Source organism: Plecotus auritus (assembly GCF_963455305.1).
Source record: "Plecotus auritus genome assembly, chromosome: X".
Classification (NCBI taxonomy): Eukaryota; Metazoa; Chordata; class Mammalia; order Chiroptera; family Vespertilionidae; genus Plecotus; species Plecotus auritus.
Window position 1 is genome coordinate 29,288,695 of NC_137784.1, and position 14,294 is coordinate 29,302,988.

At 37.8% G+C, this 14,294-nt stretch overlaps 1 protein-coding gene across 1 annotated transcript in view; it reads left to right on the forward strand.

The window, feature by feature from the left end:
* Positions 1-14,294, forward strand: part of CFAP47 (cilia and flagella associated protein 47) — a gene marked incomplete at both ends in the record, with an annotated part of 517,322 nt that overhangs the window by 339,932 nt on the left and 163,096 nt on the right. The window contains one exon of the mRNA XM_080652339.1: positions 5,376-5,535. Within this exon, the coding sequence (XP_080508465.1) occupies positions 5,376-5,535 (160 nt within the window). The remainder of the gene's footprint in view (positions 1-5,375; positions 5,536-14,294) is intronic.

Genomic DNA, 14,294 nt, shown 5'->3' on the forward strand with positions numbered 1-14,294 from the left:
ACAACTTTATTTTTTTAAATATATCTTATTGATTCTTTACAGAGAGGAAGGGAGAGGGATAGAGAGTTAGAAACATTGATGAGAGAGAAACATTGATCAGCTGCCTCCTGCACACCCCCTGTTGGGGATGTGCCCGCAACCAAGGTACATGCCCTTGACCAGAATCAAACCTGGACCCTTCAGTCCGCAGGCCGACACTCTATCCACTGAGCCAAACCAGTCAGGGTAATAAAACAACTTTAATGATATACTCAGTGATGTTGGAAAGTTTCAGGGCTTACTAGGTAGGTTCTTTATATTTCCTATTAGCTTTCTCACGTTTATGTTTTAAAACCATGCTATGTACTCCAGAATAAATAGCAGGAAAAATCATCAGAATTTTGAAGTTGGATATCTTTTTTAAAGGAAACCTGAAAGGTCTTCTTGGTGAGGATTTGGAAGGGCAAAGAACAAGTTTTTGTATTTGTATAATTTAAGTGACCTTCAAGTCATAAAGTAATCCTATTGATATTGTGAAAGTTAAAGCTGGGTGTTATGGTTTGGGGCTGGTGATTCCAAGAATTCACAACTAAAAGAGAGAGATGCAGAGAGAAAGTTTATTTTACTTTTCCAGAAGGGAAAAGGCTAATCAATACAAAGGCAAAGAAATAGACAGTGGCCTGCTCTTTTAATATCTGCTGTTGGCGAGGTGACTAGGAAGGGAGGAGGATTTGGGGGCTGAAATTGAGCAGACATCAGGGAGGTTGTCTTTGTTAGTTCTAGGCAGATGTCCTAAGGAGGTGTCTTATCAGTATTTTTCCAAAGCCTATAGAACATTCTTAGAGCTGTTAACATAAGACACATTCAAACCTGTACAGAATTTTTGTCAGCTTACTTGAGCCAAACTGTCAACAATTACTGGAAGCAGAATCTCAATGCATTGAGACTGGCAGTTTTCCACCTATTTTTATAAATTACCATCAAAGAAAGAGATGTAAGTGGGTTACATGAAATCCATTAGTGATAGATTAGGGAGGTGGTAGAAAGCAAAAAAGGGGAAACTTCTGGTGTTGGGTAAAAAGTAAAATGATAGACACATACTTCTTTTACATAGGTGGATACAGGATAGTTAATAGTCAACAATTTACACGATAACAATAACAATGAGGGAATTTGTAGTCTCTGCCTGTTGCATTGGTTGTTCCCTTAGGGGTCCAGAAAAAAATGGAAGTTAGAAATTACCCTGACATTCCAAAGGTATGTTATCCTGGGTGCAAAAAGATAATAGGCTCAGTTAAGGTAAAGATTGACCTTTGAAAGGGAAGCTACTAGCCTAGGACTTGACTACCTATCACAGACTGCTTTTTAATTGAAAGGTTTAATTTCAGACCATCCTTTGTGATTACCTTTGGTCTCTGAGTTTGCAGAGGCCACCAGTAGGCATTCCTTGAGTTGGTCATGTTAGCATGTGGCCTCTTTTTGTACACAGAGCAAAAGTTATGAAGAGTTCAAAAGAGGCTTGTTTGAAGAGGAGGGAGAAAGGAACTTTCTATTAATTATCCCTGAGTTGTAAACCAGCAGGGAGGTGTATACAAGAATGTAGCCTTGAGAGTAACTTGTCTTGCAGTTTGAACCCAGGTTGTTTGAATCACAGGAGCTAACAATCTTGGGATTTAATTACCAGGTGCTTCTCATAAATTGTAGAATGCTATAGCAAAGAAAAAAGAAAGGCCTTTTTTCTTGTTCTCACATTCATGCTGGGCACTAGTTATTATTCAGTAACTATTGCTGCAGGGAGGAGGATCCAGCATGAAATTAACTCAACTTTGACTTGTGCAGTAGTAACTGGGCATCTTAAAGGGAGGATAAGAAAAAATAAATAGGGAGAATTAGTAGGGAGAATCCGTGACTTGATCAGAGTCACAGAAGTGGACATCTACAAGAAGTGAGAGGAAATTTTGTGAGAAATTTGTTAATTTATGCTTATCTGCAGGAGAAACAAACTTCCAGAATCTTTATGGCTGGAGTAATGATGCAAGTTGCAGCAAGGTACTAAGCTGACTGGGAGCATTATCTCTTTGAATGTTTGCATTTCAAAGAGAGGGTTCTGAGGTCCTTGAGAAGACAGTTATGGGGGAGGGGTGATAGAAGATTTACCTCTCAAAGGGGAGAAAAAGGATTTACAATTGCAAGCTTTCTGAAGTAACTGCAGATACACATCAATTAACAAATCCAGATCACCTCTGTCAACCCCCTCTCATATCTCATAAATGTCTACTTCTGTGACTGCAGTTTTTAGGCCACAGTTGAGACCTAGTTGAGAAACAGTTTAGAGGAGCCTGACTAGAGTTTGGTCAAGAAGATAGTCTGTGTCACATACAGGGTGTCCCCAAAAATTATATACGCACTTTGAGTCAGTGTTTATTAACCTACAGTTCTTTTTCAAAATTTAAAAGAATCTACAGAAATGAATAATTTATTTTTGTCAATGCCTGTTTTCAAACTGATGACTGTTCTGGTCCAGGCACTGCTGATAATGTGAAGCAATGGAATCGCACACATCAAGAATCATTTCATTCGGTGTTTGTATGCCCTCAATCATTGACTGTTGCCAGTTTTGTGCCGTAAACTTTATCTTTTATGTATCCCCATAAAAAAAGTCTAGTGGCACTTTGGATAAATTTTCTTTGTTCAAAGCTTAGTCTGGCTTTATCCATTATTTCAAATCAGTTAATTCTAAAAAGGAGTGAATATTAAGTGAGTTATCAGCTGTTAAAATGTATATACATTTTTTGGGGACTCCCTATATTATTTTGAATGACTTGAAGATCTAGAAGGCAGACAATATGCATTTAGGATAAAGAGCTAGATGCTGATATGAATAGATTATCTATTCAAAATGACTAGAAAATTGAACCAAACCCAAACAATGATAAATATATATTGAATTAATTTAAATTTTAGGATTTACATGATTTGAGTTGCCAAAATAAAGTAGGTAGAAAATGTGACTTTGTGGGGGAAAAAATTATTGTGGATTTTATAGATAACTAGGGGCCCAGTGCATGAACTCATGCACCTTGAAAGGACCTGGGGGCTACAAGGCTGTGGTGGGCACAGGGGCAGGTCTCAGCTCATCCTCCATGCCCCGCCCAGCCTCTCCCGCCCCAGCACCCTGTCCCCTGTCTGCCGGCAGCCCCACGCCCGCCTCTGATGCTCCCACGCACTGACGGCGCGGAGCGATTGGGGCTGGCACCAGCAGTGCGTGCAAGTGGGGCTGGCGCCATCAGTGGGTGTGAATGGCAGCTGCTGCCCCGATCGCCCGTCAGGAGCAGGGGGAGGTGGAGAAGCCCTGAGGGGTGATCAGGGCTGGCAGTTGCCGCTCCCACCTGCTGATGGCACTGAGCTATTGGGGCTGGCACTGGGTGCCAGAAGTGGGTGCAACCAGCAGCTCTGGCACCAGCAGCGGCTGTGAGCAGGGCCAGCACCAGTAGCATGTGCAAGTGCCTGGCGAGACCGCGGCACGTGAGAGCAAAGAATTTTCAGTAACCACCAGAGGCTCGCCCCAATGACAGCGACTGGTGCCCTGCTTTGGTCTGGCACCCCCGCTCACCTGCAATGCAGCCAATGCCCACCATGTTCCGCATTCTGCTGTCGACACTTGCCATGTTCCGTGTGTGACCCCTGCTGGTCAGCACATGTCACAGTGATCAGTTGTTCGGTTGTTCTGCCATTCGGTCTATTTGCATATTAGGGTTTTATATATATAGACTAGAGGCCCAGTGCATGGATTTGTTTATCGGTGGGGTCCCTCGGCGTGGCCTGTGGGGATTGGGCCGAAACCAGGAGTCCAATGCCGCTTGCAACTCCTGCCTGCCACTTCCACTCATCCTGGCCCCACTGTGCCTGCTTTGGGCTTGTGCCCCGTCAGTCCCTATTGGGAGAGGCTCACGCCACCACAGCAGCACTCACCAGCCATGAGCCCTGCCTCTGGTGCCCGTCAGTCAGCTGAGTGACACTCCCACTCTGGGACTGCACTGACCACCAGGGGGCAGCTCCTGTGTTGAGTGTCTGCCCCCTGGTGGTCAGTGTGTATCATAGCGACTGGTCGACCGGTCATTCGGTTGTTCAGTCGCTTAAGCTTTTATATATATAGATGAACCCAGTGAATGAGATAATTGCTAAAGGCATTAACATTTATTTTTGATGAGTAATGATATGGTGATGATGATGATAATGATGGTGACGATGACAATGATGATAATGATAGCCGATATTTATTGAATTCTTAAAATATGCTCCAAGTACCTGGCATTTGTTTATACTTTAAATGCACCAGAGATGGGCAGTGTGTACTATTATAACCCATACTAGAGGCCTGATGCATGAAATTTGTGCATGAGTGGGCCTTCCTTCCCATAGCTACCGGCACCGACTTGCCTCTAGCACCTGAGACCCAGGCTTCCCTTGCAGCTCTGGCTTCATCTGGAAGGACATCCAGAAGGACACCCAGTCTAATTAGCATATTACCCTTTTATTATTATAGATTTTACAAGTGATGATTTTGTGCCTTTGGTTAATAACCTGGCCAAGTTTACTTAGAGTTGGGGTATTTAAGTGTGGGTAGTCTGGCTCCAAGAAAGCTTAGTCTAACCTTTGGTCAGTACTATGTTGTTAGTAGTATAGCATTCAGATCAAAATAAATGGTTGCCTACCTCTGGGCTCTGCCATGCTTGGTTCACACACAGAGAGCTGGGTTTCTCTTCATTGTTCTATTTTAGGAAGCACAGTATTGAACTCAATTGTGTCTTGAGTAGCATATGTATGGGGGGTGAGTTGTAATCTACATTATATAACTAATGGTTATCATAAAATATCATACTAAAAATATCATACTTATTTAAAAGATATGTTTGGAGGTCTCTAGAGGGGCAGGACTTTGTTTTATATGTGTGTGTATATTTATTTCTGTCTTTTCCCCCACAAAATTGTCACTAGCATAAGAAAGGAGACTAAGTGTACTGCTAATGAGAACTAGAACTGATGGGTAGATGTTAAGGTACACAGGGATCAATTCAAGGAGGAAAGTACTTTCTCAATGCGGTTCACCAATGGAATGGTTTCTTCCTGAAGGAATGGATTCCTCAACACTGAAAGAATTAGAACAGGGGACACTGAGCATCTCTCAATAAAGGATGGCTCCATTAATTCTATGAAACGGGTTAGTGTTGTCTCCCCCCAATTAAATAATAATGTATCTAAAGAAATGAACAAATTCAACTCCTTGATTGATTTCCCCCCAAATATAGAGTCAAAATAGGTAATGTTCTCTTTTGTGTTTTAGAGTTAAAAGGTAAGAGAATTACATTCCAAATTTTCTTTCTGTTTATTTGCAGACTTGTATGCTTTTTAATATCTCAAAGTTAAAGCAGCCTAAGTCCATTTTATATGCAACAGAAGTAAGCCTTCCAGCATATTTTTATGTTCCCAAGGAAATCCACATTCCTCAGTATCCGGAACGTCAAGCTAGAGGACTTAAACCTGTAATTAAAAAAGGTAATCACTAAAGTGTGGAATGCAATATCTAGCACCATTGCAGGTACTGTGAAATTATAAAATAAAATAAAAAGATTACCTCTACTAATAGGGATGTTCATAATATAATTGTAAAGATAGTTTAGCTACATATATAACAATTATTATTATTTTTTGTTATCTTCACCTGAGGATATTTTTTTCCACTGCTTTTCAGAGAGAGTAAAAGGGAGGGAAGAGAGAAAGAGAGAAGCATTGAAATGAGAGAGAGACATCAACTGGTTGCCTCCCACTGACCTGGGGCCGAGAGAGAACATGCAACCCAGGTACATGCCCTTGACCAGGAATCGAACCCGCGACCCTTTGGTGCATGGGTCAATGCTCTAACTGTTGAGCAACACTGGCCAGGGCCATAAATGCTAATTATTGAATAATAATATGTGTTATAAGAAACCAACAAACTTTATAACAGTAATCTAAGTTATGTACTGACTTTGGGTGCTAAGTTACTGGTACTGAAATTTGTAGACATCTTTGTTAAAGAATACCTATCTGATAAAGATAGTAAGTGCACTTTGAGAAAGGTGAACTCTTGCTTTAACAGTAAACCTAGTTGTAGAAGTTGTTCTGGAGTTGAGGCTTAGGCTGGCTCTAAAGGATAGGAGGGATGTTGACATTAAGGACATGTCAAAGGAGAACAATACCACTTATGAGTAATTTATTTTTGATATGGACTAGAGTCTTAATTAGTTGAGTACTTAATCTTGGTCTCCTGGTGTCTCTTTATTTTTATTTGTGTTTAGGAGTAAGATTTAATAGAATATTAATACATTATTTAATATAAGTGATGAGATATACACAATGTGACTAAATAGTTTAAAATAGTAAAGTTAATTTAATTTTTCTTTTGCTTATTTCCAAGCTGGTGAATAATAAAATAAGTATATATTATATATATTTTTTACTAGGGCAATGTACCATGGTTCTAAGTTATAGTATTGCTAATTATGGTTTTGTTAAGCTTTCATTTGATATTTTCCTAAGGCTTTGTGTTATATAAAATAGTTCTATATTTAAAATAATGGTTAAAAATCATAAGGTACAGGATAACCTGTTCACTTTGCTTTCCTAAGAGATCTGATGTGTTGAGCATCTTCCCACATGTTTATTAGCCATCTTGAAAATGTCTATTCAGGCCATTTGCCCATTTTTTAAAGTTGGGTTTTCTTTTTATCATTGAGTAGCAAGTGTTCTGTCTATATTCTAAATATAATAATCTCAGATAGATGATTTGCAAATATTTTTTCTCATTCTGTTGGTTGTCTTTTCACTCCCTTGATAGTATCCTTTGAAGCAAAAAGTTTTAAAATGTGATGATTTTAAATGTATTTATATTTTTTGTTATTATTGCTCTTGCTTTTGATATTATATATCTGACTCCATTGCCAAATTCAAGGTCATGAAAATTTAAACCTCTGTTTTCTTCTAAGATTTTTATAGCTTTAGTTCTTGCATTTAGATCGTTGATCCACTTTTAGTTACCGTTTGTATATTGTTTGAAGTAGGGGTCCAACTTACATGTGGCTATCTACCAGTGTCGTCACCGTTTTTGAATACACTATTCTTTGTGCATTAAATGATCTTGGCACCCTTATTAAAATTAGTTGACCATAGATAAATTTTTTTATTTTTTATTCTCTATGTTATCCTATAGTTCTATATGTCTATCCATATGACACTTTTTAAATTACTGTTTCTTTGTAGTAAATTTTGAAATCAGAAAATGTGAATTCCTGCTACATTATTCTTTTGAAATTATATTGTTTTCATTCATATATCCTCACAATTTCATGTGGATTTTAGAATCAACTTGTCAATTTTTATAAACAAGCCATCTGGAATTCTGTTGAGTATTGCATTGAAACTATAGATAAATTTGGGGAGGACTGTCATCTTAACAATATTAAGTCTTCTGATTCATGACCATGCAGTGTTTTTTTGTCTTTTTCTCCAAACATATTCCTTAATTTTTGACAGTTTTATAGTTTTAACAGTGTAAGTCTTGTACTTCTTTTCTTCAATATATTACTAAGTATTTTATTCTTTATGCTGACATTGTAAATGTAATTTTCTTAATTTCTTACTTGTATTATTTATTACAAATGTATAGAAATAGAATTGATTTTAATACTGAGGTTATATTATACAACTTTGCAGAACTGATTTTTTTTAAGCTGGATTTTTAAAATTCTAATACTGAGTTCTTTAGGATTTTCTGTATACAAGATAATGTCATATATATCTAGAGATATTCTTACATATTCCCTTCTGAAATAAATTGTTTTTATTTCTTTTCCTTGCCTAATTTATCAGGTTAATACCTTTATGACAACATTAAATAGAAATGATAAGAAGGTACATCCTTGTCTTTTCCCTGAACTTAGGGATAAAGAATTCAGTCTTTAATCATTGTGTCATGATAGCTGTAGGTTTTTCATAGATGCACTCTATGAGATTGAGGAAGTTCCCATCTATTTCTAGTTTGTGCCATTTAAGTTATCTATTTTTTTTTATTGATTTCAGAGAAAGGAAGGGAGAGGGAGAGCGTGATAGAAATATCAATGATGAGAAAGAATAATCTATCAGCTGCCTCTTGTTCGCCCCCTACTGGGGATTGAGCCCATAACCCGGGCATGTGCCCTGACTGGGAATTGAATCATGACCTCCTGGTTCATAGGTTGATACTCAAACACTGAGCCACTCTGACCAGGCAAGTTATCTAATTTTTGACCTCTGATTGTTTACATCATTCTCTTATATTTAATTTTATATCTGAAAGGCAAAAATAATGCCCCTTCTTTTATTTCTGAGTCTAAAATTTGAGTATTTTCTTCTTTTTTTGTGGGGGGGGTGGGTCCATTAGGCAGTTTTTTTTTTTTTTAATATATTTTATTGATATTTTACAGAGAGGAAGGGAGAGGGATAGAAAGCTAGAAACATCGATGAGAGAGAAACATCGATCAGCTGCCTCCTGCACACCTCCCACTGGGGATGTGCCCGCAACCAAGGTACATGCCCTTGACCGGAATCGAACCCGGGACCCTTCAGTCCGCAGGCCGACGCTCTATCCACTGAGCCAAACCGGTTTCGGCCATTAGGCAGTTTTTTAATTTAGTTGATCTTTACAAAGAACTAGCTTTTGGTTTCAGTGATATGCTCTAGTATAGTTTTTTCTTTGCTATTTCATTAATTTCTCCTTTAATATTTATTATTTTTTCATTCTACTTTCTTTTTTAAAAAATATATTTTATTGATTTTTTTATAGAGAGGATGGGAGAGGGAGAGAGAGAGTTAGAAACATCAATGAGAAAGAAATATCAATCAGCTGCCTCCTTCACACCCCCTACTGGGGATGTGCCCACAACCAAGGTACATGCCCTTGACCGGAATCGAACCTGGGACCCTTGAGTCCGCAGGCTGACGCTCTATCCACTGAGCCAAACCAGTTAGGGCTCATTCTACTTTCTTTAGGTTCCTCTTCTCCCCCCCCCCCAATATCTTAAAATAGAAGGTTTATTCTTTAGGTTATTGATTTCAGATTTTTTTCTTTTTTGTTATAGGCATTCATAGCTATACATTTTCCTTAAGCACTGCTTTTGCTGAATCCAATAAATTTTTATATTTATATTCATCTTCATTAATATTGAAGTATGTTCTAATTTCTCCAGATTTTTTCTTGACCCATTGATCAAGTGTATTAACAATAATAATATGCCCTGTCTGGGTAGCTCAAATGGTTAGAGCATCATCCTTATATGCTAAGGTGGTGTGTTCGATCCCTGGTCAGGGCACATACAAGAATCAACCAATGAATGCATAAATAGGTGGAACAACTAATCAATGTTTCCCTCTCTCTTTCTCTCTCAAAATCAATCAATAAAAAAATAACTGTCCAAAAATCCCAATATCAATAGATGTTTGGGAGGCAGGTTGAAATATTATGAAGCATACAATATATAAATTAGATTAATGTAAAGCTTCTCTGTTCAAAACCAGAGAAGATACTCCAGAACTCTGCTGTCTGCTTGCCCTTCCCCACCTCCTGTTGTATCCCCAGCAGTGGTTCAAAGCAGATTCTCATAAGGCTGGGTCTCCGATAAATACAGTTTGAAAACCACTGATTTATTTCAATGTTCACAATTTATTGATGAGGAAATTAAACAGAGGAATTAAGTAAATGAACTAGAATCAAGTAGTTAGTGGCAGAATCCTATCTTGAACATATATCCTCAGCCCCTTTAATTAAGATGCCAGATGATGGGACACATTATTCAACAAATATTAATTGAGAGCTTACTGTGTACAACCAGTGTTTAGGCACCAGAGGTAGAGCAGTGAACACAATAAAAAAGGTCCCTGCCTTTTAGAACTTTGATGGTGGAAAATTGTCCCTAGTGTTTGCCAGCCATCCTTGGGCCACATGCTTTGAATGACATTTTCAGTATGATTCCCACTCTTTTGTGGTTCATTCTTTCATTCTCTTTTGTAACTCTGGTTATTATTTTTTTGATAACTAGTTACTTAGATGTTTTATAAGTGGCTGTAGCATAGAGAATTATGACTAGCCACATGAGAATTTGATCTAAATTTTGACTTCAGTAATATTGTTTCAGTAAAAAGTGTTCAGCCTCTGGTATTTAATTTCAAATCATCTACCAATTGTTAGTGGTTAAATTGACATGTTTGATGTGTATAATTGTTCATAACTCTTTGTTCATAACTCTCAGCCATTTATATTTAAACCAATTATTTCTACCCACATAATATTTAACTAAAATTAATCACGTGGTCTTCTTCCCCTATTTGATCACTCTTTCTTCTAGTACCTGAAGGTTCTAGTATAATAGTCACTATTTTTCAGAAAAATAAAAAAAGTGCAATTTTATTTTATGAATGCATTTTGTGTTTTCAAGCATAGGAGTTCAAAAAGGATTTTAATTGAGATGTATTAAATTTAAGGCATAGAACTTTATTATACTGAAACTTAGAAATCATGAAACTAAGTAAGTTAATCTTTCTAAACTTACATAGTTTAGAAAATCTGATTTTGCTTGTCACTGCTATGGCATTTTGTTTTTTGGTGAACAGTATAAATTTATTTTTGTTTTAAAAACATAAAAGTCAGTAGACAAATATTGTCTGAAACAGAATTTTATTTTTAAGCTTGTGAGAAATTGTAATACTCCTTTAATGCAAAGAATGTTAACTAGTGGCACATTCTTTTGTACTATTACACACAGGTGTAATAAAACACAATGAAAATATTTGAAGTCATCCTTTCAGCATTAATCTATGACTATTTATCATTCATACATTGGCAATTTTCCTTATTTTACCATTAAAATTAGAATCTTAGAGAATTTTTATTTTCTCTTTCATGCTTAAAACATGTTGATCTTTATCTTTTATGTTTTAATAAATATGACAGACACTGTGATGATAATTCTTGTTAAAGGAAATAATAATCCTGGTGTTCCTCAGAGAGGAGCCTCCTAATCATAGAAAGCTGCCCCAATTGCAACTAACCATTTGATTTCATGTAGAAGCATATCTGGATCTAAATTAAGAAGAGAGAGATCCGGTGATGGAATGCAAAGAGGACAGATGTTAGTTTTAGTGATTGATGGGTGAGCGGGCACTTAAAAGGTAAATCATGAATACCTTATCTATAAATGTCAAGGTCTGACTGTTGCCTGTGGAAGTGGGATTCTTTGCAGTGTTGCAAGAAAAACGTTTTAGGCAACTCACAAAGGAGGATAAGGTCCAGTGATAAGATTTATTTTTAGCATCAGATGCAAAATCATAGGAGTTCCCCTGAATTTTCAATGTCCTATCTCTGTCCTTCCCACCATGGAAAATCTGGATCAGAAATAGGTCCAATGTCCAGTGATTCTATGCTATTTGGTCTGACATGAGTATTCTCAATCCATGTCCAGGTAGCTTGTTCCTGGATCCTGGCTGTAATCCTTTGCTGTGCTGCTGTACCCAGACTCTGGCTTGGAGCCTGTATTTGGAGTCTGCCTGGCTGCCAGGGCCACATGGTTATTATGGAGAGAGAATGCATGAAGGAGTGTTACTGGGTGAGAGAGAGAAGGCTGTGTTCCTGAGATTATATTATCTCAGGCTTGGGAAGGACCAAGAGCTTTTTCAAAATAACCAATCCATTTCCCAAGCTTTGCAGGCTTGTACTGGGCCCACCTTCTAGCCAATCTATTCTTTTCCCCAGACTAGACTGACAGGCCACTGAGGTTGCCATCTTGGCTCCAATTGTGCATGTGCTTACCTCCCTCTTTATTGTTCTATTCCATCTTTGGGGAATGTCTGATGGTTCCTTGGGGAGTGTGAAGCTATAATTTCCTGGTGAAGCAAGCAGGCTCATGTTCCCCAGTTGATTATGCTTAATAATGACTAATTCCTTTTGTTCCCTTCCTTTATTAATATCTAGCTACCTATGCTAACATCACCATTGAGATTTATATTTTATTGATTACTGGGCTTTCTGTAATGCTTTGTATCCTAATCTCAGTGATTGATGTGAAATAGATTTGGAGAATGTGTTTTGGGGCAATAACTGAATCTTTTGTTCTCCTTCCCTAATCACACATCTGGGTACAGGGCCAGTCCTATTGATTAAAGGATTGTCCTGAATTGACAATGATATATCATGTCACTGCTCACAGATTCCTTGGCTGAGACAGAAAATTGAGTCATGTACTCTTGTAATCTGGCCTCAGCCCAAGCAGCCTCTATGGTGGCCAAATGATTGAACTGCTGAGAATGTCCCTGCCATCTCTTTCCATTTCAGGATAACTATTCTCCAGTTCTTTCTTTGCCTCACCTATGGGGGTTATAACCCTATTAGAACACTGAGTTTCTCCCTTCTGTCTGATATCCTTTTTAGAAATGTCATGTATTTCTTCTCATTTTATTTCTAGCCAACGTCCTAGATTATTCTCAGAAAAACAGACTTTTAGACTTGTAGTTAGCATCGTGGTTTTTGAGGTAGATGCTATAAAATAATATATAAATCATAACCAGAATAATTGAGCTATAATTGTGTGATTCTGACAAAACTAAATATGAAGAGACAGAACTGAAAATGCTTACTGGAAAAGTTAGGAAAGAATTTCTGTGAAGGATTGATAGCTTGGATTGATTTTCCTGGGCATCCTACATGTGATCTCATATATAAAAATAAATTAGTTGATACTCTATATCTGTATCCACATCTAAGCTGTGTTGCATTTCATTTAATTACTTCTCATAAGAATTTCTAGTTTAAATGTAATATTTGTGCCTCTTCCACTCTTTAATATGTTTTATTATTTTTAAAACTTATTTTTTAGAAATGTTATTATATTTTATTGAAGATTTAAAAGGGTTTCATTCACTCAACTTTTTTTTAAGGGATTCAGTGAAGAAGAAATCAGGCTAAGTTCTTGTCCTCAGGAAGCATAGAGTTTAGTGGAAATGACAGCAGTTGGGCATATAATAATCCTGATCTGCAATTCAAATGGTCAAGTGCTTATCTACTTAGCTTTCAGGTTATTGGGGTGTTTATTCACCTGGTTACAGAAATTGTTTCAGGGCTTGAGTTGATCATAGTTGATTCAGGGAGAGTCCATTTTGGGCAAGGGATGGCTTTTTATTTTTTTCTTCCAGGTTGGCTAAGCTGATAGGATAAGCAAGGGTAAACAAGGAGAGTCTCCAAGAATCAGGTCACCACAGAGAAAAGCCAAGTCAAAGGCAGAGAAAGAATGATGACATCTCATGATTTCATCTTATGATTTCTGGATGCTGTCATTGTAAAGGTGGTCATTCCCTTTGTACATGCCAATAAATTACATATGTTGCTCCTGCTTGTTTCAGTGGGGTTTCTGACACTTATAAACAAAAGTGGATTCAGAAAACTAGAATCCAAAATCTATGTTCTTTCCACATTGCCAGTGTTTACCAACCCTGGCTGTATGTACGTCAGTGGCACCTGGGTACCTTTGACAAAGTACAGTTTCTATGACCACTCTAGACCTGCGGAATCATTCCCAGGTTGGAAGACGTCTAGGAACATGTATTTTAAAAGTTCCCCTCCAGATCACTGTCGTAGTTAATCCACATATTAGAGTTAGGGAAGCACTGCTGCACAGCATAGCTGTCTCCATTTTACAAATGGAGAAAGTCAGGCCCAGAAAATCTAAGTCCATTCAGGAGGCCACAGAAGGGAGAGAGGTCACATCAAGTCTCCTGAGTAAGCACTAAAGTTTACTAAATACTTTGTCTATCGCTATTTGCATTATGCGGTGCTGGATAAAGTGGTCACACTGTCCTTTATTTTTAGGTAAGTAATTGTCTTAGTTTTAGTTCCCTAAAAAGTGAAGCCTGAGGCTAGAATGAAATAGTCATGCTTTACTTGGGAGGTGCAGGTTCAGGGCAATGAGAGTGAGAAAAAAGAGAAACAAGGAATGGAAGAACTGGAAGTAAAGCAAGGAATCATGCATGAGCTGCTACCTCAGTGTCCACCAATTACCTTCATGAATGGCACATGCTCCAACAGATCGTTCAGCAGGTGTCATTTTTGAAAAGCTATTTGAAAAGAAAGGCCCCTGAGCAATCAATATGACAGAGGAAGGAAAAGAATTTGATCTGCATGTTCACCTCCTGTTACCTGTCTTGTTTGCTTGATTTTACACCATAGGAATCATGGTCCTAGGCGGCAAGGTGGC